Source organism: Vanellus vanellus (assembly GCF_965231255.1).
Source record: "Vanellus vanellus genome assembly, chromosome: 3".
Taxonomy (NCBI): Eukaryota; Metazoa; Chordata; class Aves; order Charadriiformes; family Charadriidae; genus Vanellus; species Vanellus vanellus.
Window position 1 is genome coordinate 89319712 of NC_138907.1, and position 24645 is coordinate 89344356.

Consider the following 24645-nt stretch of genomic DNA (forward strand, 5'->3'; position numbering starts at 1 on the left):
CAGAATAATATAATTTATTTTGTCTCTGTGTGAAGTGGTGCAGATATCTCATGCAAAAAGGTACTCATAGTAACTTTATGTTTTGGAACAAAATTGAAACTTGGCATGCTCAGTCATGCAGGGGAGCGTGGTGTCTCACGCTATGCCATATTTTTCAGCTTATACTATTTTTTTTTCTGCTGAACAAGTGTTTCTGTGTGTGCACGCACCCACATACAGATTCAGACAGCCTGAATAATAGCTGTGATGCATATACTACTAAAAACGTTGTGCACAGAAATCCAAGTTGATAGCCAAGTTGTAAATAAAATACCAACTTTTTGTCATTTTAGGAATCCTAGTTTAAAGCTTCAGTAGTTATCTGAAAGAGGTTATGACAGAATGTTTTATAGCCTTTCAGCTCTGATACAGTGTCCTTTATAACCTCATTTGAGGAGAAATTCATCACTGATTGCAAAATAAAATAGTCTTATACCTTTGCCAAACAGCTGTACTTTGATTTGGATTTATTATTAAATGCTTGATAGCAATAGTTCTAGGTAATAGAGATAGAATTTTTAAATTCAGGAACTATGTGTAAGAAAAAAAGACTGTTTTTTCCTTTTTTTAGGTTATATCTTTATAGTTTTTTGCCAAATAATCTTCTACTTTTGAATTAAGACTTAAAATTATGAATTGCTTCAGTGAAAATAATTCAATTTCTGTTTAAGGCTCTCTAGGTGGATTTTTTGAGGCGTGGTTGTTGCACAAAGCATCACGTACTCCAGGCCAGTCAGCTCTTAACTATATGCTGAAATACTTCTCTCTTTTTTTTTTTTTTTTTTTTAAATCCGGATTTTCCTTGTTCTGGCCGTTTCAGGTTGGTTATGGGTTTTGAAGGGAAAGTGAAGGGTTTCCTCTTGTATGGGGTGGTGTAGCTATCTCTACATCTGGTTGAAATTTTTGTCAAAAGTTGATAGTATCTACTACAGTGTCAATAACAACTTGTTTGCTGTGCTCTTTGACTTAACCTCTGCAGGAATAAACACTCCCCTATCCTTATGTTTCATAGGAAAATTTGATTTATTGAAATTACTGTTGAAATGTGAGTCCCAAAGGACAGGGTTTTCCATTGATGAGCAGAAGCTCCTACTTTCGTGCTTGTAAATAGGAGCTGGCCTGAATATATTTAGTTAGCTTTGGCCAGTTCTAATCAGTTATACTAGCTTGTCTGAGCTGGCCAGGTCAGGTCATAACTGTGCACCTCAAATATTACGGGGGAGTGTGCAGGAATACATGCTATTCTCCTTGTACGAATGAATAAAAAAAGTTTTCTCTCAGCTCCGGTGGCCTTTGCAATTACACTGTCTCTTTTCTTGCATGGCAAGAAGCACTTTCATGCTTCTGTTTCATCACTTAAGGTCTTTATTTGACTTAATGTTGAGGAGGGACAAACTCCATTAGGAAAGAAACCTGTTCAGAAGGCTTAAATTTTGAACATGTTTCTGCTTCTCTGAGACATCTTTTGCTCTTGCTTAAAATAAAGGGCATGCAAAGTGTACATCCGTTTCTACATAAGTTTCTGTGGAAACTACTGCGGCTTTTAAAGAAGAATCCTTTGAAACTGTACAGGCTGGGGGCTGGCTGGCTGCGGAGAGAAGCTCTGCTGCCAAGGACCTGGCCGCATGGTAGGCAGTAAGGTGGATATGAGCCAGCAGTGTTTACCATCAGCAAAGAACATCAACAGCATCCTGGGCTGTATTAACAGGAGCAGAGCCAATCAATCAAGGAAAGTGATTATCTGCCTTTACTTGGTGCTCTTTAGATGACAGCTAGGGTACTGCATCCAGTTTTGGGCTCTCCATTACAAAAGAGACGTTGATAGAACGGTGCAAATTCAACCAAGGGATCACCAAGATGGTTGGGACCGGAGCATTTGACATGTGAGGCCGTGACTGTCATCATCTCCGGAGGTGTTCAGCACTGGGCTGGATACAGCCCTGAGCACCCTGACCTGAGCCTGCTTTGAGCAGGAGGTTGGACTAAGACATCCCGAGGTCCATTTGTGCCTGAATCGTTCTATAATTCTCTTTTCATTTTTGTAGCCATCAAGGAAAGTGTAAATGCAGGACTCTAATACAATCTTTGATTAAACCATACGTGCATTTTGTTTGGCTTATGCGCAACATCATGCGATACTGTTGTTGGCATGAAGAGTCATCTTGACTCAGTAACTCAGAATTTTCTTTTGGTTGTGCCATCACCTAAGCTGTGACATTTTTTCTGCATGTATGTAGAGGGGAAAGGTTTCCCTTTGCTTTTTGTCCTTGTGAACATGATTGCTGAGGGTTAAGGTACTAGAGGCAGAGCATAGTTCACTTGCTTTTGTTGGTGGTCAAACCTTCATGTAGAACTAGGCTTCATATATTGTGGCTTGGAAATCAAGCTGTATTACTATAATTACTGCAATGGAAGAATCGTAATGGGAACAAGTTGACAACAAATGTGTTAACGGTATTGTTTGTGACATTTAGTTCTACGTGATGTCTGTTTTGCCCAGAAGAGTGAGCATGCTGTCAGTCCATCTAGAGAATTTGTGGGGTTTTTCTTAAGAGTTCATTTTATGGTTAGAATGGGGACATATAAGCAAATGAACATGTTTAATAGTTGTTGTCTGTAATAAATTTGGGGAAGAAAACTAGAATGATTCTGTTTTTATTTTAAAACTGTTCTTTAGGTGGATATTCCAACTGTTGTAACAAAGAAAATGCTCAAGGCAGCAATGAAACACATTGAAGTGATAGCCAAGGCCAGGCAGAAAGGTAATGTAAAGACTTAATATGTTGTCAGTTTCAAAGGGCAAGTATAAATATTTCTTTTTGCATGACTGTTATTATGTTTGCTAAATATTTTCATCCTCAGTGCCTTCTCTTTTTTTTTTTTTTTTAAAGAGATACTTTTGCATTTTTTTTCTGGAGGTTGCAAAGACAAATAGGGAAAAAGTTACAGTACAAATAATCTCTCAGATTTCATGATTTTCATTTCCCCACGTTGAAAATACTAAAATTCTTTCTCTTTATGGTAAATGAGAGTATGGTTTTTTGTCTATTCAGAGCAATCGAGATCATGTAGCAATGCTTCTTGAAGTTTTTCCTCTGTATTCCAGATGAGCGCTCACAAATGTGAGCAGTTAGTGGAGTTGTTCAATATGTTGAAAAGTTAGGTTTATGTTTATAAGCCGTGGAGAGACTTTGAGCAGTAGCATATTTAATTGCTATCCAAATAAAAATATCTTCACAAGCCTAATGTCAAAATTGTATTAAAACTGCACATTGAAGGAATATTTGGAAAATAGAATACTTGCTGATGGAAAACATTTATCTTTATTTTTTTCACTGGCTGTGTTCCACAATGCTGTATCTACTAAATGTGGTTTCATTCAACTTTTAAGCATAGATGTTTACTTTCACTGGAGTCATGAACTTTCCTCCCTTCCCTCAAAACGTCTGCTTGATATCCATAAATACGTGCCATTGGTCCTGTGAGTAGCGGGTATGAATAGCATGAATAATGAGACATAGTGTGATCGCATTAGATGTTTTTCATGGCACAACAACAATTTCAAGATACTAGATGGTCTTGCAGTGCTGTTTATGCCAGATTTCATATTCCCTTTGATTTCTACTGAGGACTTGGAAACACTTTTTTTTTTTTTTTTAGCAGCAAAGAACTGGTTTGAAATGTACAGCATTGAAAATATAGCCATTTTCTTCAGAGTTTTAAAGGAAAAGACTTGTTCCTTGGGGGCTGACATGTGAAGCAGGGGCTGAAAATGACTTTTAGTAGCACTTTCTAATAAACGTTGCTAAACCAGCCACCTGTAATACATGGTTCAGAGGCAACTTTCAGGCCTTGCTTTGGTTATTAGGCGAGTCTAGCCTTTTCTGTTGTTTTTTTTTTTTTCTATATTCTTTTTCAAATGATTGCTTTAGGGAGCGTTTCTTTTTTTCTGACTCTTTTTACCCTTACAGCTCTTAGTAATTCCTCACTATTTGCACAGACACCTCCATGATTCATTACCTGTCCTTGCCAGAGAGCACATTCCTCCTCTCTGCTTTTAGTGGGCAGGTGTATCAGGCAGTATACATTCCTGCATCCCCCGTATCAGCTGATACCACTCAGGGTTCTTGGTTGTGAAGGACAAGCTAGCAGGCTTCGGTACTAAATTCGATATGCTGGAACAAGCTTTAACCTTCTAGATAAACAGGTATGTATTAGGGACTTGACCTGTGCCTAGTGTGGTTCTTGGCGTGAGACTGTGCCAGATTGCTAGTGCGGCTAGGTGTGATTTATTACAGCTCAGTTCTTGCCTTTGGAGTGATTTGGAGGAATGCATAATTAATATGTATAGTTTTTATTCTGATAAAGCAGGTATTCTTTCAACTCCATGCAGCTGCTTATAAGAGGCAGTGCTCTTGCAGATCACCATGCTGGTTTTGGTTTGATTTATGCCGTGTTTAAAATATACGTTCCTTCACGTTTGTTTCTAAATGTTCTAAGTGGGGAAACGGATATAACAGGATTGAATAAAAGTTTAACTTTACATCGATTTCAGATTGTGTTGTTGGCAAGTCAATAGGTAGAAGCCAGATAAATGGGATACTGTGAAGGAGGTCAGGAAAAAAGCAAGTAGAGGCAGACTTTGGGCAATGCAGTTTTTGTAGAAGAATCAAGATGTTGAGTTCCTCAATAATTAGAAATGAGAAAACATTCTGGAGACCATGCGAACTGCAGTTGTTTGGTGGCGGAATTCGTATTTCAATGTGAGGTTTTATTTTTACATAGCCAGGCTTCGAAGTATAAGCCAAGGTTCTTTTGTAAAGTTTCAACATTGTATCCCTTTGGCAGTTGTATATATACTAAAAGTATTAACTTTTTAGCTCAAATGAAAAGCAATTGCCTCTTATTTCACAATAACAAAAAGCTGAAACAAGTCATAATACTGTTTTTTATTTTCAGTAAAAAATGCAGAATTTTTACAGCAAGCGGCTTTAGAAGAATATGGACCAGAACTCCATGTTGCTTTGAGAAGCCGAAGAGATGAACTTCACTACTTAAGAAAACTTACTGAACTTCTTTTTCCTTATATTTTGCCCCCAAAGTCAACAGAGTGCAGGTATAGAAATTATTTAGAATTGTGTTCTTTAATGTATCTGTATACTATGTAGTACCACAATTTCGAGGAGTGAGAGAACTCCAAAGTCATCCTCCTCATCCCTCCTCCCTTTTGCTTATGAGTTTTCTGATTGGTCTTAAAAATATTCTAGCGTGCTTATGGTATTATTAAATACTAAAATATTTTCCAGTAAAATATAATAGCATTTACTTCACTTAGGAAATTATGTAATCTAGTATTAGTTATAATTTTTATCTGTCTCTTTTTCTTCCTTTTCAGATCCCTTGCTCTTCTGATAAGAGAGATTCTGCCTGGTTCTGTTTTCCTTCCCTCAATGGATTTTTTAGCTGATCCTGTAAGACTTGGAGCACAGGAATAATCTTAATTTATTCAGTATTACTGTTTTCCTACTAAGTATGTTGTGGTAAAGCAAATGATGCAGAATGACTTACTTGCTGGGCAGAAGAAAAAAGTCTTGCAGCTAATGCTTTTGTTTGTTCATTATAACTGGTTTCGGCTCTTAACTGACTGAAATACAGTATTGGCATGATCTTGTAAGAATGTATTTTTAATGAAGGACCACAATTCCTGTCAAATGGGAGAATGCCGTGCTAGTATAAGCACCTTCAAATTACCATAACTACATTTAAACAAGGGCTCAATTACTTGAACTCCAGCAGTATGTATCTTTATAGCAGTGTAAGTAAACCAGCCTTTTGTGTAGCTGTACTGAAATAAATTCTTTTGTCCTTAATTCTGCAAATAAAAGGACATTTATTTCTAAAGATGGAACGCTGCCGTCTTATTCTATTTATGCATGTATTTTAATAGGCAAAATTGCAATACTTATGAAGCTATCACCTAGCTGCAAGCAGAAAGTACTGTAGCTGTGGAAGTACAAGTAGTTCATTAGATCTGCACTAACAGTAAAAATACTTTGTAGGGCTTTCCTCCACTGGATGAAGAATGTTTCTGTGCAGGTCTCTTCAGAAATTCCCTGACTTGTAAATACTCGAAGAGACCATTGAAGGTTAATTCTCAAACATGTCTTGCCAGGCTTTGTTGTTTTAAAAAGTATTAGTATATTCATGGGTTTAAACTTGGGCATAATATACATAGTAGTGAAATTGTTTTAATCTAATTTGTTGAGTTTCTTGAATAGTAATTTTGTATTGTGTTTTCCTGCAGGACACTGTCAACCATTTGCTCCTGATCTTCATTGATGATAGTCCAGTGAGTACTGACAAAATTAAAACAGTAGTAATTTGTTCACCCATTAAGGAAGCTTCCTTACCCAGTTGTCTCTTGTCACTTTTTTCTACAGCCTGAGAAAGCAACTGAACCTACTTCGTCATTGGTTCCATTCCTTCAGAAATTTGCAGAGCCAAGAAATAAAAAACCATCTGTAAGCAAAGGCAACACTTCTTTCCTTTCCCGTTTTGAATAACGGTTTTACTTTACCTGCTGTTTTTGTTCTGCAACTCCTTGCATTATTTATGTACTCACTGAAAGTTTGAAAATTGACTGACTGCATTTTTAACCTGCTAAGGTCCTGAAACTGGAGCTGAAGGAGATCAGAGATCAGCAAGACCTTTTATTTCGGTTTATGAACTTCCTGAAACAGGAAGGGGCAGTCCATGTGCTGCAGTTCTGCCTGACTGTAGGTAAGATTGCATACGTGTGCTGAGGTATATTTGATGATCTTTAAAAGCTTTAAGCATTTGTACGTTGAAGTGAATATTCTGTCTCAGAACTAGGCAGCATTGTTAAGCAAGAGATTACCCTGCAGGATCTGTGTTCACTTACTGTAGCATTCAAGGATCAGGACATATTAATCTTGGCAACATTAATGTTGGCATGGACTGTAGGTCTTAATTGTACTTCTGTTTATTGATAAAGGCTGGACATTTTAAAATAGAATAATGTTGTAAGAAAGAAGTTCTGGCCACTGATAGAAAGTGCAGTTGTGTTTTTTTAATATGTGGTTACTAAAGTATTATGAAAATGAGCTGTCCATCATGAAAAGCTTCTCCTGTTCTTTTAGCTTTAAAATTCTGATTTCCGTAAAGAACGGAAACATAAGAGGATCATTAAAGGTGTTGAAACATTCTGTTCAGTAACCTGTGACTTGGTAATGAAGGATGCATTTCGTTTTACCGTTACACAAGTGGTGTTTGAAAAGTCTTCTGCTTTCTGTGAAGTTTCTGTAAGTTAGTGTTTCATTTCAAGTTTTTTGGTCAACTAGTAGTTAATCACTGTTTTACCAAAATAATGATTTTTTTGTTTGTTTTTAGTAAACAAGCATTGCCATGTTGCATAGGAAATAATGGGTGTGTCTTCATATCTGAAGCCCATGCATACATCAGGAAGATGTGAAATTCAATTAGACAGACTTTGTCTCATAAAATACTGCAGAAGTTGTTATACATTACCTGAGAGAAATATAAATAATTTCTGTGCATGCAGCTTCTTATGTGCTCATAATCCTTCCAAACGTGTTGGCTTTTTGTCAGGAAAAACTCCTCACCAAAAAAAACCAACAAAGCAATTACTTTTTCAGTGCTGGTGGTACCTGCAGGGGGTTCTAAGCTGACCCTTCTAGAGCTGTCTAGAGCTGCTTTCTCTAGCAGGAAGGTTACTCAAACTGTAGCTATTGCCCATGATCAAGCTTTGTTCTGGGTAAACCTCAGTGTTTTCTTGTAAACCTCTCTTGCATTATCATAGGTGGCAGGTCCGTATATTAGCTTATAAAATAAAGAACGAGATTTAGGAGTCTCAAGTTATCTTGTCCCAAAGTGTCTACTGTTCTTCACATAATAGAAATAATCTGGATAAGAAGCACTTACTAAGGAAAATAAACACCCCAAAACCCAGAAGGGTCTTGGTAGATTTTCTCTGAAGAACTTTGTTTTTGTCTATTAATTGAAAAATGAACCAAATGCTACCTTGTTTTTGCTTTTTGCTGGCCCGTAAGACTATTAACAGAATGGGCCAATAAATCAAGTAGGATTGCGCAATAATTGTACTGAATAGAATTTTTATTTTGTCAGGCAAAGTTCATTCTCAAGTTGGTCTGTTACTAAAGATACTATTGAAAATATTTTGATGGGTTGGATTTTAGGAAAGAAATAGCAGCAGAATAGGCAGATGGCTGGTATAAAGGGCTGTTGGGGCTCTGTGTGTGTCACACATTCATTCTTCCGATCAGTTCTTCTGCCAGGAACAACTTCATGGATTTATCCTTACTGTGATAAGTAATAATTAGTTTTATTTGCAATACATTTTTATTAATAATTTTACGAAAAAATCTGAATCATAGTTAATAAGAAGGCGTCTACCTTATTACCCGAGGTTTTGAGATGTCTTCTGTATCTGTTCACTTTGAAGTTTTACAAATTACTATATCTGCTGGAAAATGAGTTGTTACAGGTTGCTTCAAGATGCTATTTGTGAGCCAAGTTGATCAACAAATGCATTTTCTTGCCTTTGCTTCTCAGAGGAATTCAATGACCGAATTTTGCGACCAGAACTATCAGATACTGAAAAGATGTCACTTCATGAGGAAGTACAGAAAATTTATAAAACTTACTGTTTGGATGAAAGCATTGACAAAATTAGATTTGACCCTTTTATAGTGGAAGAGATTCAAAGAAGTAAGTTTGATTTTGAAAGGAATAATTTACACTGGAATTTAAACAGCATTCTGTAATAAAGTAAAGGCTAATTAATCTAAATATGATCAATCATCCCTTTATTATAGTCTTAAAAATTGTTACCCCCTTGCTATATTGTGCTTAAACATTGTTTTCTCAGTTTCTTTCTATTTTTTATGTCAGACTTATAGTAGCTTGCACAACAATTGCGAACTTAGACCAGAAAAAATCCCAAACTTTATATGCCCCTATACATATCTATTTGTATTTGCCAATTTTTTTTTATAGTTGCTGAAGGTCCATATATGGATGTTGTGAAACTTCAAACTATGAGATGTCTTTTTGAAGCTTATGAGCACGTACTTTCTCTACTTGAGAATGTTTTTACTCCAATGTTCTGTCACAGTGATGAGGTAAGTGTGAAAGATTTGAAGAGTAGTCTTAAAGCAAGATTGTATTATTTTATTTTTGTTTTAGGATACCCTGTTTACAACATTCATGTGCATGTGGAACTGAAAAATATGTCTTAATTTTCCACTTTAGTTAGTATGCCAGGGCTGGAACCGATCTCCATATGAAAATTGAGTTTATTCTAGTTCAATAGAACATCAACAGAATAAATCAAAACCTCTTCATTTTTCGATGTAACAATTTGTGTATATCACTGCTATTACAAAATCCCTCCCTTCTTTTATGCTTGCAAATTTGGTGCAAAAGCAATCTGTTTGATAGACATAAAACACTTTTAAGAATCTCTGTTTACTTTTAAAAATATAATGGTACTTAAAGATACAAAGGTTGTATGTAGGTACCTTCAGCATTATGCATTCCAGCAGCTAAAAGTCAGGTGTCTGTTTTCAGGGAGGTCATTCAAAGAAATTTAATAGGCATTTGAGATTGTTTTATGATTGGGTTCTGAATGCAAGTATAAGAAAAAATTAAAATATCCCCACACTGTGCCAACAGCGGTGTAAAGCCTTCTAATAGGAAACACTTTAAACGCAGGGATGAGTCTTGTCACTTTTTGAGTTTGTGCGTGTAAATAAGGTTGCATGTTAAGCTTCTCACATTTATTCGAGGCAGAATACATTGACTTGTTCTGGGAACGGGTTCTTAGCCTTACTCGGTGTTATTCTTAATAAATTGTATTTCTCAAAAATGGTATTAGTGGTCATCTTTCCTGTCATGGCTGTAATACTTCAAATGCTTGATTTTTTTTTTTTTTTTTTTTTTAAAGGAGGAGACATGGATTTTGGTACCTAATTTTAGTTTGATTTCTGGTTTGTTTTTTTTAATCCCAAGACTATAAAGTAAAATAAGTAGTCCTGGGAACATGTATTGCAAATTTTTTCGGTCATTTTCCAGATGAATATTCTAACTGCTAGATTATGGTTAGGTTGTCTTTTACTTCTGTTCTTGTTTCTTGAATTCTGCAATGTTTCTGTATAGTAGCCCTTACCTCAGTTAATCCAGTGTTTTCTTTGATACATTATTTGTCTGTTGTAGTACTTCAGACACCTTTTAAGAGGAGCAGAGTCACCAACACGCAATTCGAAGTTTAACAGGTAGGTATAGTAGACTCTTTGAACGTTTGTCCTTGTTTTTTAGTTAAAAGCATCAAAATTTTAAACCATAGGAATTTTGCTACTGCCTGATACTAATGTGACTAAATTTTTAGCTTTACTTTTTTTTCAAATGGACAAATTACATCCTGAAGGAGGAAGCAATATTATACGAGATGTCTCTTCACTTTGAAGTGTTTTATGTTAAAGAATTTGAAATCTGATTTAGACCTCATCATTTGAGAAGGGGGAAGGGAAAAATAAATGTACAGTGAGAATAAGATAATGTGGAGATAAAGTGGTGATTTAATTGACTGTTTATATGAATGCAATTGTGTTGGTTGAAAGCTGGATTGTATTGGATTTCAGGTCTTACAGGGATAGGTACAGTGTACCTTGTGTCTAACCAACCTGGTCATGCAATGATAATCTCCTCTTGTCATGACAAGGAGGATTTGCCATTTCTTCTAGGTCAAATGCGGTTTTTGTCCCCCAACTCTCTCCATTCATTGCAGAAATGTAGCACCTTGTTTCTGAGTTTGAGCTATATACCTACAGTCTACCTTCAGGCTCCTTAAAGCCTGTGGAGGAGAAGAGCATCTCCTGTGGTGTGGACAGGTGATCTTCTGCTCTGGGGTTGGGTTGAGTAAGCTTGATGTCTCATCAGTTCTTGTCTTTCATTTTATGCTGGATGGCTCAGTCATAGACTAGCCCAACTGAATTGCTCTTATGGTCTAGCCAAAAGACGGAAAACTTCAGTAAGACAGTCTTTAATTTGGATAGGCTTGCTTTCTTGGTATGAACAAAGATCCACGGTACTGTAGAAAATGCTAATGTTTATCGTCTTATATTACAACAATTTATTTAACTTTTTCTGCTTTCATTAGAGATATACCTAGCATCAGCCCTCTTGACTTGCAGCCTACTGTGAGGTGTATTATTGCAAGATCACTTTCTCCCCTGCTAATGTCTTAGAAAACTGTGGTTCTCTTTAATGTATCTCCATCTGTGACATCTGTTCTGTAGTCCTTACAGTTCTTGTAGGTCCAGGACTCAAGCTTTGGTGTAGTGCTTTCTCAGATTGGTGCTGACAAGCTTCTGTTTCTTAGCAAAGAGGCATGGAAGGCAGCTAGACCAAACTTCGTTTCTCCCCTGTGTGATACTCCACTAGGAACAGTGACCTTAAAACACATTGCAGCTTCTGTTGAAGATGGCTACAGGGTTTCATTCAGACCTTTCAGTCTGCCTTCTGGCATCATTCCCCAAATTATGCATGTCAAGGATTGAAATTATCCTGTCATGCACTTCTTAAATCTAGTTAAAGTATGAAAACATTTAGGTCACCTCCTTGGTGCTTTGCTTTCCAGAACAGAAAGGGTGGAGTTAAAGGCAATCTCTACCTGGACTTTTTGAAATACATCTCTGGCTACAAAACAAGCAAATTTTGTTTGGGGACTGTTACAACATATTCCATTGGAGTTCAAACAGCATCCGTAACATTGAGGAAAATGTATCTGGTTTACATTTTAGAACAATTTGAATGCTCTGAGTATATGTGATGGTTTATGATAAGAGAGATATGTTCCTGAAAGGGCCCCTCTGTGATTATTTCCATGAAACAGAGGTCCTGTCTGAGATCCTATCTGAAAGTAGTTTGTCTGTTGCTTTAGAGTTTCCCTCTGCAGAATCTGATACAGATAGTCACTGCCAAGGAAAAAAAAAAAAAATGAAAAAAAAAAGGTTATGGAATTATTCCAGATGTTATCCATATGCACATACCTTATCCTGCCTTTTCTTCCCTATTCTAGTACTAGTTCCAGTTGAGAGAAATTATATGCAAAGAGATGAGTTTTGTTTTCCGCATCTTTGATGCTTTGCTAGAGGTGCTCTGTATGTATTGCATAGATACTGCTGGTTAAAAAGTTAGATCAAGTAGCAGATAGGAAATCCCAATGGAATATACATGTGGGTAATGTGTTGAAAGATTTCACTTATTGTAAGACAAGAAAATTATAGAGCAGTTTCTAGAAAATACAAGTGGGAAAATAAGAAGACATGACTATCAGTGTAATTTCTGGTTCAATCACTTCTGAATAACTTCTTTGAACTATACAAAATAATCATAGCTTTTTGTGTGCAGATAGGACAAATAATGTGCTTTGTAAACTGCTGAGGTAATAGATGAGATGTCCCAAGTATTTCTGGAGTGTAAAGAAATCACATTGAGGATATCCTGATAACTTGATAACTAGCAGTGGTTGTCAACAGCTTCACTCCGTAACTGGTGTTTTCCACCTGAAGTTTAATGTATGTGGCCAATGAAAACTGATGTTTTAAGTTCCAATTCTGACGACTTAATTTTGGGTGTGTAGAAGAGAGGAGAAGAATTTGGTCTCCTTTCTCATATTTATGTATTTTATAATACATTACTTAAAGGTACTTTGTGTTGGAAGTCTAACAAAAAAAGAAAAGCCAGTATGTGGTATAAACTCCATGATTTCTGAATAGCTGTATATCTGCCTTGATTTTCTACACAGCACGACCACACGCAGAAATAGATGCATCCTGATTTCTCATTATTGGGATAGCAGTAAAATGAAAACATTTTTCAAGTAAAGACCAAGCAGAAAGGACATTAACAACTTTGGGGAGTGGTTAGGAGTAAACCCCACAGAATTAAGTCTGTGAACAGTTGTGTGCGGTGTAACTGTTTCTCACCATCAGTTCCAACTCGATAGGTTATGTTTCCAGTTTTACAGTTAACATGACTAAGGACACTGTAAGATGCCTTTGAATCAGTTCCTCTTGTAAAACAAAATCTAAAATTTGAATATTTTAATCCCATATCAGTTTGTCCAGATTTCAGTAGCTCCAGTGAATTAAAATCTTGTGTGCGGTGACTGTGTTTATGGTTAATCTATTGGAACACTTTGTTTGGAATTACTGAGTTGATGGCTGAGGCATTGGTTCCATGTACCAGGTTATGTAGAATGTAAAAAATACATGACAATTCTTAAAATCTGTGAAATAAAAAAAAAAAAAAATATTTTAACAGTGTTTTTTACTATATTTAATACAGGGGGTGTAGGGGTGGGATGATGTTGTTACATAAAATAAGTCCACAGCCTTTTCTCTGTCTTCACCAAATGAATTCGATTCCTACGTGACTTCTGAACATAAAAAAAGTTAGCTGCTTGTTTGGTACTACAGGTAACCTTAACACTGAAAGTTGTGCTCTGTAAATTGGTAGCTGCTTGTCCTGAATGTTAGTGAAGACCTGAAAGTTTCAGTAACTGAGGTTTTAAATTCAAAGGCCAAGACTGTGGTGATGAAATAGGCAGGTACCGGTCGCATTTCACTTCTGTAGGATTTTATGTCAGGAACTCCTAATTAATCTGTAGTGATGCTCAAACAAAACCTGTTCAGTTTTGTTAGGATAGGTCTGTAAAATTTGGCTGTTTTTTTTTGTTGTTGTAGTTTTTTTGTTTGTTTTGTTTTGGGGTTTTGTTTTTGTTTCTGTGGGGGTTTTTTGTTGTTTTTTTTTTTTTCTTTTAACATCATTTTCTCCTGGGCTCTGAGGTAATTTATGTGCCTGTTGTTGCAGAAGTAGCCTGAGTTTGGATGACTTCCGGTAAGTCTAACACTCGATAAATGTTGCGTGTTAGTTACACTGCATCTATCATGACTGCATCACACAGCCTTTATAACAGCAATTAACTGTCCATTTCATTTGTAAAAAAAACATGTGAATGTCTTCTCTGGACTAAACTGGAGCTTTACTCCCCGTGTCCTCTTTCACAAGTGTTTAGAAATTGCTTAATTACTAATTTCACAAGTTTGCAATGTATCAGTATTGTTTGCTGTTAATAATTTGTCTGCAGTTACTAGTTTTGAAATATATTTGCATAACTTGAAGCTTTTTTTTTTTTTGGCCTGTGACTGCTAGTTGCTCTAAAATTTGCTTTACTCTGTGTCACATTTCCAGATCCTGTTTGAGGTTTTATCCACTTATCCACTGTTGTATCTTGTACATCTGTGTCCAGGATGATCATTGCCTTACATTGCATGCAAATATAACCATTTTATAAATAACATCAAGCACTCAAGCCAAGCAATCCCCCAAATTAGTTCTCTCTGCAGCTTTTTTTGTGACTGTTAGAGGTTTAATTACAACATATGCTGTTTTTTATAATTTGCTCTAGGTAGTCTGTGATCACTCATTAATGCCTTAATAGCTGTTCAGTTGGCTTTTCTCATTATTTGTGCCTCTTTAAATACATGCTATCCAAACTCAGAAAACAATTTTTTCATTATGGACTTTTCCTTAAAATTTATCAGAGCGTCAGTATTACATATATTACTCATACCGTTCTTGAGGGAAATTTATCAATTTTATTTTACAGAGGTATATAGACACTTTTATCTTTTGTGTGCCAGTTCAGTGTATAGAGTTGTAACTTGCTGGATTGTTGAGGAATAAGGAGTACTTGAGATAGAAGTGCAGTTCACTGATTTTTAAGTGCAGCTCTATGCACTCAGCATTTTTCCTAATTGGGTTGTAGGGGTTTTAGCCAAGTAAAATGGTACTCTGACTTTGCATGCATGCAAATATCTAGCTTGCCTGATACATATGACTTGTCTGGTATTTCTTGACCCGTAGAGGTTCACAACAGCATTCTTAGCTGCATAGCCCCGGCTGATCACATGCAAAGATCTGTTTAGTGCACTGAATGAGGCAGGGGATCCTGTGGGAAAATTACTTTGCAACCATCCACGATTAAAGAATGCCACAGTGCGCAGTGGCACTAATGCAATCTTTGGTTGCAATTCCCAGCTATCAAGTGAACAACAATTGTAACTTTTTAATGTTAGGTATGTGTGACTTCTGGAGTGTTTAAAATAAAAAAAAAAAAAAAAAAGTATTCCAATGTCTTGTCATCACATCATTCATCAGGAATGTTGGAACCTGTAGACTCTCCACTCCGGGCCCTGCCAAGAAAGCAAATATAGAATGACAGTCTAATAATGTTGTTATGTGGTTCAACACTAGAGGGAGTGGGATACTTTTCCCGAAGAGTTTTGTATGTATTTTGTTGACAGTAGCAGAGTTGACAGGTCTTAAAGGACTTGGTCTCTCTGCTAAGCCTCCTCTCCTCTTTCTTCCCTCGTGCCTTGAACCTGACCATATCCTAATCCCATCTCTTCCCTTCCACCTAGCCTCAGGTTCTTTCTCCTATTTCTACTTAGCCATGAATCTATTAGATTTTCATCCTGATACCTGGGGTTTTTTTAATACTTTTTTTGCTTGCTCAGCTTCTTCAAAGTTTTTATCATCCTGTTGTCTGTCCATCCCTGCTAACATCCCCAGATTTTTTTCATGCTCGTCTAATCTGGTTTGCGCTCTGTGTGCTTGCGCAAGGATTTTTGCTAAACCAGTCCTACGTACATTGCCCACCAGGTGTCTGTGTACCCTCTTAGCAGTTTGTGTTCTGAATTTGTGTCTCTTCCTGTGAAGAGAATCCCATCCTACTTTGTTACTTTGTACCTGTTCCAGTTTAGTGATTGCTATGTACTCATTAGGCGTAATCTTTGGGCTCAGCATTAGGGCAGGAAGGGTTGGTTCCTAGTTATCAGGTTGAGTCCTGGCCCCATAAAGCTCGGTACTGCAGTTACAGGCAAAACTGTATTCCACCTTCAGCTGGAGCATCACCAGTGTGGGAAAGAACTGATCTGAGCCTGGAGTACTCTTATCAAATCTTTCAGCTTGTGCAAATAAATGTTTTTGCTCAAAATCTCAAGAACTGCACAAGTTTTCACAGGAATGATGAAAAACTTGTTCAAGAGTCAAGCCAGAGGTCTGAAGTATTACCCTTCTAGAAAAGCTGTCTAGTTTTTCTGAATAAGGTTTTTATTTTGCTAGCCTAGTGTTTAAGCTCTTGAACTAGATTCAGGTAGGTCCCCAGTGTGAAAAAGCTCAGTTCAGCACAATAACATATAGAAGTTGTTTAAAAATCGAGTAAAATTGTTCAAACATGGATTTAGACTACAAACAGCCAACCAACCTTATCTTTGGTTAGCAGAGATATACAAGATAGATGAAGTGTGTCTGCTTTGGAGCTGATAATAATATGAGGTAGCAAAAGAAAAAGTGGATTATTTACACAATTTTAGTCATGTACACAGTCTGGGTAAAATTATAAACAGGAAGATTGCTGGTAACACACATGCACATTTTGAGTCAGCAGCTGATGTTGTCAGCATGGTTTTTTGGACAATGAAGATGCTTTAGCTGCTGGTCTCTGCTGTTCTGTTGGTACTGCTGTTCAGTAATGAATAATTTTTTGTTTTAAAGGAAAAAAGAAACACTTAGGGTATTTTTTTTTTTTGTCCTCTAAAGTACTAATTGTGCTTTTAATCTCAGTAATCTATAAAGTTCTTTTGAGTCTTTGATTCTGCAGTTCACTCTATTGATTTTTAACTCGCCTATCAACTGTATTTATTGAACCAGCATAAGTAACCTCAGGCTGATTCCATATTCAACAGAAACGTTTTTCTTTCCAGAATTACTAGCATTTCTACTTAAGAAATAATCTTCAGTGTGAGGTCTTGTGTAAGGGCATTAGAATGCTATAACATCTGTTCTCTCAGTAAGGAGTGTGCTTCTTGCCCAATTATCTTTCTTTTTCCATACCTTACTGCTTTTTGGATTCTTTGTCATAAGTGGCAAGACTTTAAAAAGTCTTCATCTTCCAGTCAGACTAGCTCTTCAAGCCAAGATTCTTCAGTTGCATCTGTTTTCTCTCATGCTCAGTCTTGCTCCTTGCACATTCCTTTTGTCTGTCCCTAATGCATGAAAGTCGAGATCTATCTTGAATAGTACATGCTGCTAAAATTCTGGGATGTTTATGCAAAAAAAAAATGCATTTAACCACACCATTTACAGTACTTGACAAATGTGGATAAATATTTAAATATGAGTACATGGAAAAGGACAGAGTTAGTGACCTTCTTGCTGTGCATGCCTGTAGCAATACAACAGTTTCTGCTGCCAAAACAAAATTGTTTTGCGTAGTTAATTGTTTATTCTATGTCCTGCATTACTGGGATACTATTATAAGAGTGTTAATGTTTGTTTATGGTTGAGCATAATGGAATTCCATATCTCTTAAAAGTGTACTCAAGAAATATTGCTAATTGATCAGGGGACATATTTGCCATAAATGAATTTCAGTTTAAGTGGAATTGTAAATATATTGGCTACTTGTTCATAGAGTTGTTTCTCTTATCTGCAAATCACGTGCAATGGCCGACTGAGCTGCTGTGTAATAATATGCCTTGTGTTGTGAACTCTGGCTTCTGTGCTCCTAGGACCACACAGAAGAGAGGAGAATCATTTGGAATCAGCAGGATAGGCAACAAAATAAAAGGTGTATTCAAGAGTTCTGCAATGGAAGGAGCTATGTTGCCTAACTATAACTTAAATGAAGGAGAAGATGACTTTGTGAGTAAAAGCTTTAGATTTGTCTTTAAGTCTTTGTTGTTGTTGGCTTTTTTTCCTTCCTAGCTTGCAAATGTTAAGTTTCTGCCTTTTCTGCTGTCTTACTTCACTGCAGGGTTTTCTTGTGCTGGCTTCTGATTAAGTTGCCTTGTTTTCCCTGTATTCATTCACAAGCCAAGGCTGCATCCCCAGTTAGTGTGCCTCTGATCTTATTGCTTATTACAGAGAAGTACTAGAAGTAGCAGTATCAGACGTTTTTGTAAGCAATGAATTTTTCTCTAAAAACTTACCATGACATTTGTAATTCTGGATTATAAAGTATGCATAGGACTGCATGCATGGCTTTTCATTGGTCATTATTTTTTCACTGGGACCAGTACTGTTCAATATCTTCATCAATGACGTAGACAGTGGGATTGAGTGCACCCTCAGCAAGCTTGCAGACAATGCTAAGCTGTGTGGTGCAGTTGACATGCCTGAGGGACGGGATGCTATCCAGAGGGGCCTGGACAAGGTCGAGAATTGGGTCCATGTGAACCTCATGAGGTTCAACAAGGCCAAGTGCAGGGTCCTGCACGTGGGTTGGGGCAACTCCTGGTATCAATAAAAGGCTGAGGGATGAAGGGATTGAGAGCAGCCCTGCCAAGAAGGACTTGAGGGTACCGGGAGATGGAAAGCTGGACATGAGCCAACAATATGCGCTCGCAGCCCAGAAGACCAACTGTGTCATGGGCTGCATCAAAAGCAGCATGGCCAGCAGGTCGAGGGAGGTGATTTTGCCCCTCTACTCCACTCTAATGAGACCCCACCTGGAGTACTGTGTCCAGCTCTGGAGACCTCAGCATACGAAGGACGTGAACCCGTTGGAGCGAGTCCAGAGGAGGCCACAAAAATGATCAGAGGGCTGGAGCACCTCTCCTGTGAGGACAGGCTGAGAGAGTTGGGGTTGTTCAGCCTGGAGAAGAGAAGGCTCCAGGGAGACTTTATTGTGGTCTTTCAGTACTTAAAGGGGACTTATAAGAAAGACATGGACGAGCTTTTTAGCAGGCCCTGTTGTAGTAGGACAAAGGGTAATGGATTTAAACTAAAAGAGGGTAGGTTCAGACTAGGTGTAAGGAAGACACTTTTTACAATAAGGGTGGTGAAACACTGGCCCAGGTTGCCCAGAGAGGTGGCAGATGCCCCATCCCTGGAAAAGTTCGAGGTCAGGTTTGAGGTGGCTCTGAGCAGCCTGATCTAGTTGAAGATGTCCCTGCTTATTGCAGGGGTGTTGGACTAGATAACCTTTAAAGGTTCTTTCCAACCCAAACTATTCTGTGATCTGAAGCTTGCCACAGAACCTTAAAACCATAGATAAAGTAGCGGAGAAATTGCTGGTAGGTTGGTCTGTGATGCAGCATATTCTGATCATGAGTCCTTTCTCATTTTTTTGGGGTGTCTCCCTCAACTAATGTGGGGTTTTTTTATGCTAAACAGCAATGAATGGAGCCATTGGTAGAATTATTGCATGGGACATTGGTATCTAAAGCACAGTTGGGTGACAAATGGAAAATTTTAAAAAGGAAAGAGGGGGAAAGTGGTCAGAAGCTATTGGTAATCATGTATTTTTTACAGTGTGTCTGCCAGTTCAACCTTTTGTACCCGTTCCTAACAAACACAACATTTCAGCATTTATCACCTTGATAAACGGCTAGCTCATTTTCCACAGCCTAAAGATAAAAGAGTAAACATGAGTTCATATTATTCACCTTGTTCAGAATTGCTGAACAAGGTGAACAATTGTGGGAAGGACTCAGCAACTTAAACCTCTAGGTGTTTGTTGTTTTTTTTTTGTTGTTGTTGTTGGTTGGGGTTTTTTTTCTTTAAGAGGAGGGAAAAAAAGGCCATTTTCTGTACAGGGTAAATCTCCATGTAAGTCATGCCTTTAAGGGGGCAGAAGTGTTGCAATTAATTTCTTGGACAGTTAAGTTCTTGTAAATTCTCTATTTTTGAGGCGAGATTTTAATGAAAATGAGTTAATTTTGCAGCATTGCTGTTGTAGATTCTGCTGGCCAAAAGGCGTGGAAGTATAATTCACCTATAGTAGAGGAATGAGTAGAAGTATAATTGAAGCAGTGGAGCTCAGAGAAGGAACATGTTTCTGTGCCAGAGCACAAGAAGTTACTTGTGAGAAGTTGCTGAATTCAGTGAGAGACACAGACAATATAGAGCCTAATCCGTACTAAGGGAGGTTTTCAAATGGACAGAGAATGGTTTTAGCTTAGGCAAGAATGGAAAGTTTTACGTGCAGCATTGTCTCAAATACCTTTATTAAATAAAGGGAGGATACTACTATTTTACTAAAACCACCTTATCCAAAGTTTGGGAAATACTTAAGTCCCTTCACTTGGTGAGTATGGGTGGGAAGAAGAAATGGAAAAAACAAAAACAAAAACAAAAACCTGAAGGTGTTACAAGGTTACTGTGCATCCAAAGAGCTGGACAGAGCTGTGACTTCACTTCATGAATAAATATTGAATATACAGAATTCAACACCAGTAAAGTCACAGTAAGTGCTGTATTTTTCTAGCAGGCATCATGGGGTCAGAGGAAGAGCTCTCTGGGACAAGAAAAGCGTGATCTGGGAAATTACAGGACAATTTTAAGATGGTGGCAGTGCAGTATACAGACTTAGCAACTTTTTGATTAGCTTATGTATGGAGAGTATGGGAGTTATTTCATCCTACACACATCCTGATTAGATATTTAAGTAAATGGTATTAATGTAAGTTTGGTGGATTTGAGGTAAATATAAGGTAAAGAATGGCAGTGAGATGGGAGTTCTGTGCATTGTGACAGAAACAATGACCGAACAATGTCTTTTCTTCTTTTTTTTTTTTTTTTTTTTTTTTTTGACAAACTCATGTTGATTGCAGTTAAAGCCCGTAGGAAACATCCATTTACTCTAAGAAATCACCTTAGGATAGAGATATGTGTTAGCAGGTTTCTGTGGCTTTGGGCAGCAGCTTTGTAAGCTGCTACCATGCTAATAGTAATTAAACTAAGTAAACCACACTCAGTCTTGGTCAGCTAAATTTTAAGCAAAAGATATTCTGCACAGGTATTGTTCCCAAGGCAGCCAGAAGACCTCTAGACTTGAATTTGTAGCTTTGTTGGATGAAACAAATGGAAATAGACTGAGGCAACCTGTAACTATTACAGATTGGTGAACTCTTTGGAAAAGAGGATTGAAACCCTCAGAAATCCCTGCTTCCTGGTTTATAGTTCATGTAGGTGCTGCGGTTGTCATAGCGGAAGAGCCTGCAAATTTAGGTAGGACTATTACCAAAACCAGGCAAGAAGTCAGGTGAGGGATCTGCTGAAGAGAGGTTATGAGCGTGTGAAACTTTGCTGATGATTCAATACAACCTCAGAAGGGCTGCGTGGAGGCGGCGGACGGGGAGGTCATGGCCCCTTTATGAGCTGCTCAAACCCGACTGCCCCCTGCCTGCTCGAAGCCCTGTGCTGACTCTGCAGTGCTGGGAGTGTGATCACTGGTGGTCCAGTGTACGAAACAAAATAAACGGGAGGAGGTGAGAACTGCAAGCAGTGGTAAATTAAAGGAAGAAAGACTCAGAAAATGTAGGCAAGGGTTGGGTTTCAATCAAGCCCATGCTTAAACATTTAGTTTAGTCAAAAACTACAGAATTGGGTAAGTCTGAGTGTTTCTAGAATGGCCCTGGATTTTTGCAAAGAGGTCCTAGTGGAGACTGTATATGTAGTGCTAATGCAACTACATATGGTTAGTCAGGATGGATTATGAAGTGATAATTTTGGCAGCCGAGAGCGCTCACAGGGTGAGGCAATGAGTGCAAATTGCACCCAGTTGACGCTGCCCGCCATCTGGAGAAACTCAGCTGTTGTTGGAGTTGCTATCCTGAAATGTTCTGCTGTTTCTGTCTGGTGGTGATAGCCATGTAAAAGCCTGGGGAAGGGGGAAAATGAGGGCAAGACCTCATATAGAAGACTTTGTAGAGGTAAAGCTACCTGACAGCCCTATTGTTGTGGTTCAGAGAGCATCTGTCCTACTTATTCCGTTCTTTGATGGGGGTTCGTCCTGCAGCTTGTGAGCCCTAATTGTTCATTGCAGGCTGGGGTTATTTTGGTTTATTTTGTGAAAGAGCACAGCCTCCAATTTAGTTCTCAAATTGTGAACCACCTCAACTGAGTGTGGTCTCTGTGCAGCAGCAACTGAGACTTGCTTTTTGCCTGTCACAGTTTCTCTTTTTATCAAATAAATTAGGTAAGTGGAAGCAAAAGTAAAAATGTATTTTGTATCCATGGTGGATCTACAGAGATCCGTTTTGGAAGACAACAGTCTACACCATAACCAGTTTAAGGATCGTTTCCATATTGTGCAAAGGCAAAACAAAACTGAACAAAGATTGCTCATGTGTGTTGAGCCATGATCATGTGAATATTGTAATGCAGACACAGGCAAAATTATTTCAGGGATACTGTATTGCCTGAAAACGTTGATTAGATTATCCCAATACAGACAAAACTTGTTAAGGCACCTAGGCTTGGCCTTTGAGGGAAATTTGGCTTTAAAACATGAAGCTAAGGGAAAAAGACTTGCAAGTGGGATCCATGCTTTCCAGTTTGCTGGAGTTTCACCTGTTTTGATTTCATATGTTAAAATCTCCTATTTTACCAAGCAGCAGTACTCTGAAGTCTGCATGTGAGACTTAATAAATAATGTACTTTTGAATTGTTGCTTAACTTTAACCTATCTCAGCATAATTACTAGCTCTGTAAGTTGTGGTGGGAAGAGCGAGGCGCTGGCTGCTGCTGCGGTGGGTGCAGGCTGGAGGCAGGACGATGGGCTTGGGTGTTGCTCTTCATCAGGCAGCGCCTGCCTCCTTGTAGGTTTGTGATGTTTTAGAAGCCCTTGCAGCCTGGCAGCAGGCTAGATTAAATTCAAACAATTTCAGTTTTATAAGGAAACAGGAATATTCTTTTTTTCCACCGGCTTGCTTGCACTTGTGAAAATACAAAGAGCTCTGGGCTGCAGGAATAATTCAGTCCCACTTGTGGCTGTGTTGCACCTTGCAGAGCAAGTCAGATTCATGTGTCTGCAACGTACTCCATTGCATGGAGGCGGGAGACCTGCTAGCTTGGTGCATTAATGAAATGGGTTTTTTGTTCTTTTATTACTTAGTGACACATACTTAAAGACTTGATTTATGTTTCATTATCCTATATAAGTTTTGCAAAGGTAGACTGTACCAGTTAAAATAGAACTGTAGATCTTGATGTTTGAATCTTTACAGATTGAAGAAGGCGTTATGGTGATGGAAGATGATTCTCCTGAGGAGGCTGTTAGTACCCCAAATACACCCCGCAACCTTGCCGCATGGAAAATTAGCATCCCGTATGTAGATTTCTTTGAGGATCCCTCCTTAGAAAGAAAAGACAGAAAGGAGAGAATTCCTGTGTTCTGCATTGATGTAGAGAGAAATGATAGAGGGACAGGTATGCAATGCTGTGCATAAATAAAATGTCTTTTAAAAATGAACTCAAAATATTCTAGCGTGCTGTATTCTGATGGCTGTTGCAGTGTATTTTGCATAGGTGGTATTCTGATTTTGAAATAATGACTTGAAAATCTAAAGGAAGTGTGTTGAATGACTTCCGTTTAGACTTCATGCCAAAGTTTGAGACTTTCTCTTTCCAAAAATATTGATCCTATGATTCATATTAATAAACATCTGGCATATTTTTCTTTCACCCACTCTGAACTTTGGAATAATGAACAATAAATAACTTTTTCTATAACCTTAAAATATAGTTCTTGGGAAATGAAAATGATTTGCTTATTAGGAACCATCCTGGCTTGCAGATAGTTTATCAGTATCTAGACAGCAATACATCTGTATTGAGTGGGGAAAATAGCATCATCCTGGGGCTGCGTAGATTTGTGTTAGTGAAACTGATACTTCCACAATAAGCAGGAAATGGTTAAGAGTTAGCAATATCTTCCAGGAGGAAGAATGATCAGGATTCAAGCTGGTGGTGCAGAGGACTGTATTCAACAAATAGTATTTCTGTTAATCATTTGGTTAAAAGTTTGAAAATAGATCTAATGTAGTCAGCCCTGATAAAATTTGAAGTTGTGCAATGCTCCATTGTTTAGATTTTAAGGATCCCTAAATGAGATGGTAATTTCCGTGCTAGTACCATGTTTGTCTACCAGGTATGCATTTTAATTTAACGCTTAAATTACCCAGCTGGGATTTTTTTTATGTTACGGCAATATGGGGGATTAATATCATTGAGATTTTTCCTATAATAATCCAACATACATTTGCTGTTGCTTAATTCAAGTGGCATAAAACTTCGTTTGTTTTTAATGTTGGTTTGGTTTTTTTTTCCCCCCATAGTTGGGCATGAACCTGAACACTGGTCTGTCTACAGGAGGTATCTTGAATTTTATGTGCTTGAGTCGAAGCTAACAGAATTTCATGGTATGTTCTCCATCATCTGGAAAGCCACTTTCCCACTGCTATGATTATCGTTCATTACTGAGCTGAAATGTAAAATAACGAAACCAATGTTTGCTGCATTACAAGAATAACTTAATCTCCTTGATATCTTCATTAGGTACATTTCCTGATGGGCAGCTTCCCTCAAAGAGAATCATTGGCCCCAAGAACTATGAGTTCTTAAAATCCAAGAGAGAAGAGTTTCAGGAATATCTGCAGGTATCAATCAAACTTTTGGCGCAAAGAATATTCT

The 24645-nt window shown here is 37.8% G+C and overlaps 1 protein-coding gene across 3 annotated transcripts in view; it reads left to right on the plus strand.

Annotated features, from left to right (window-relative positions):
• SNX14 (sorting nexin 14) overlaps positions 1–24645 on the plus strand; it is a gene marked incomplete at its 5' end in the record, with an annotated part of 59429 nt that overhangs the window by 16963 nt on the left and 17821 nt on the right. The window contains 14 exons of one of the 3 annotated variants that reach the window (XM_082481859.1): positions 2717–2801; positions 4999–5155; positions 5435–5510; positions 6344–6388; positions 6480–6560; positions 6705–6819; positions 8653–8808; positions 9097–9221; positions 10315–10373; positions 13975–14001; positions 17739–17871; positions 23181–23382; positions 24291–24374; positions 24511–24611. In XM_082481859.1, the coding sequence (XP_082337985.1) occupies positions 2717–2801; positions 4999–5155; positions 5435–5510; positions 6344–6388; positions 6480–6560; positions 6705–6819; positions 8653–8808; positions 9097–9221; positions 10315–10373; positions 13975–14001; positions 17739–17871; positions 23181–23382; positions 24291–24374; positions 24511–24611 (1446 nt within the window). Of the gene's footprint in view, positions 1–2716; positions 2802–4998; positions 5156–5434; positions 5511–6343; positions 6389–6479; positions 6561–6704; positions 6820–7239; positions 7362–8652; positions 8809–9096; positions 9222–10314; positions 10374–13974; positions 14002–17738; positions 17872–23180; positions 23383–24290; positions 24375–24510; positions 24612–24645 lie in introns of those variants that run through there. The other 2 variants (XM_082481860.1, XM_082481861.1) reach the window with 2 other exon arrangements.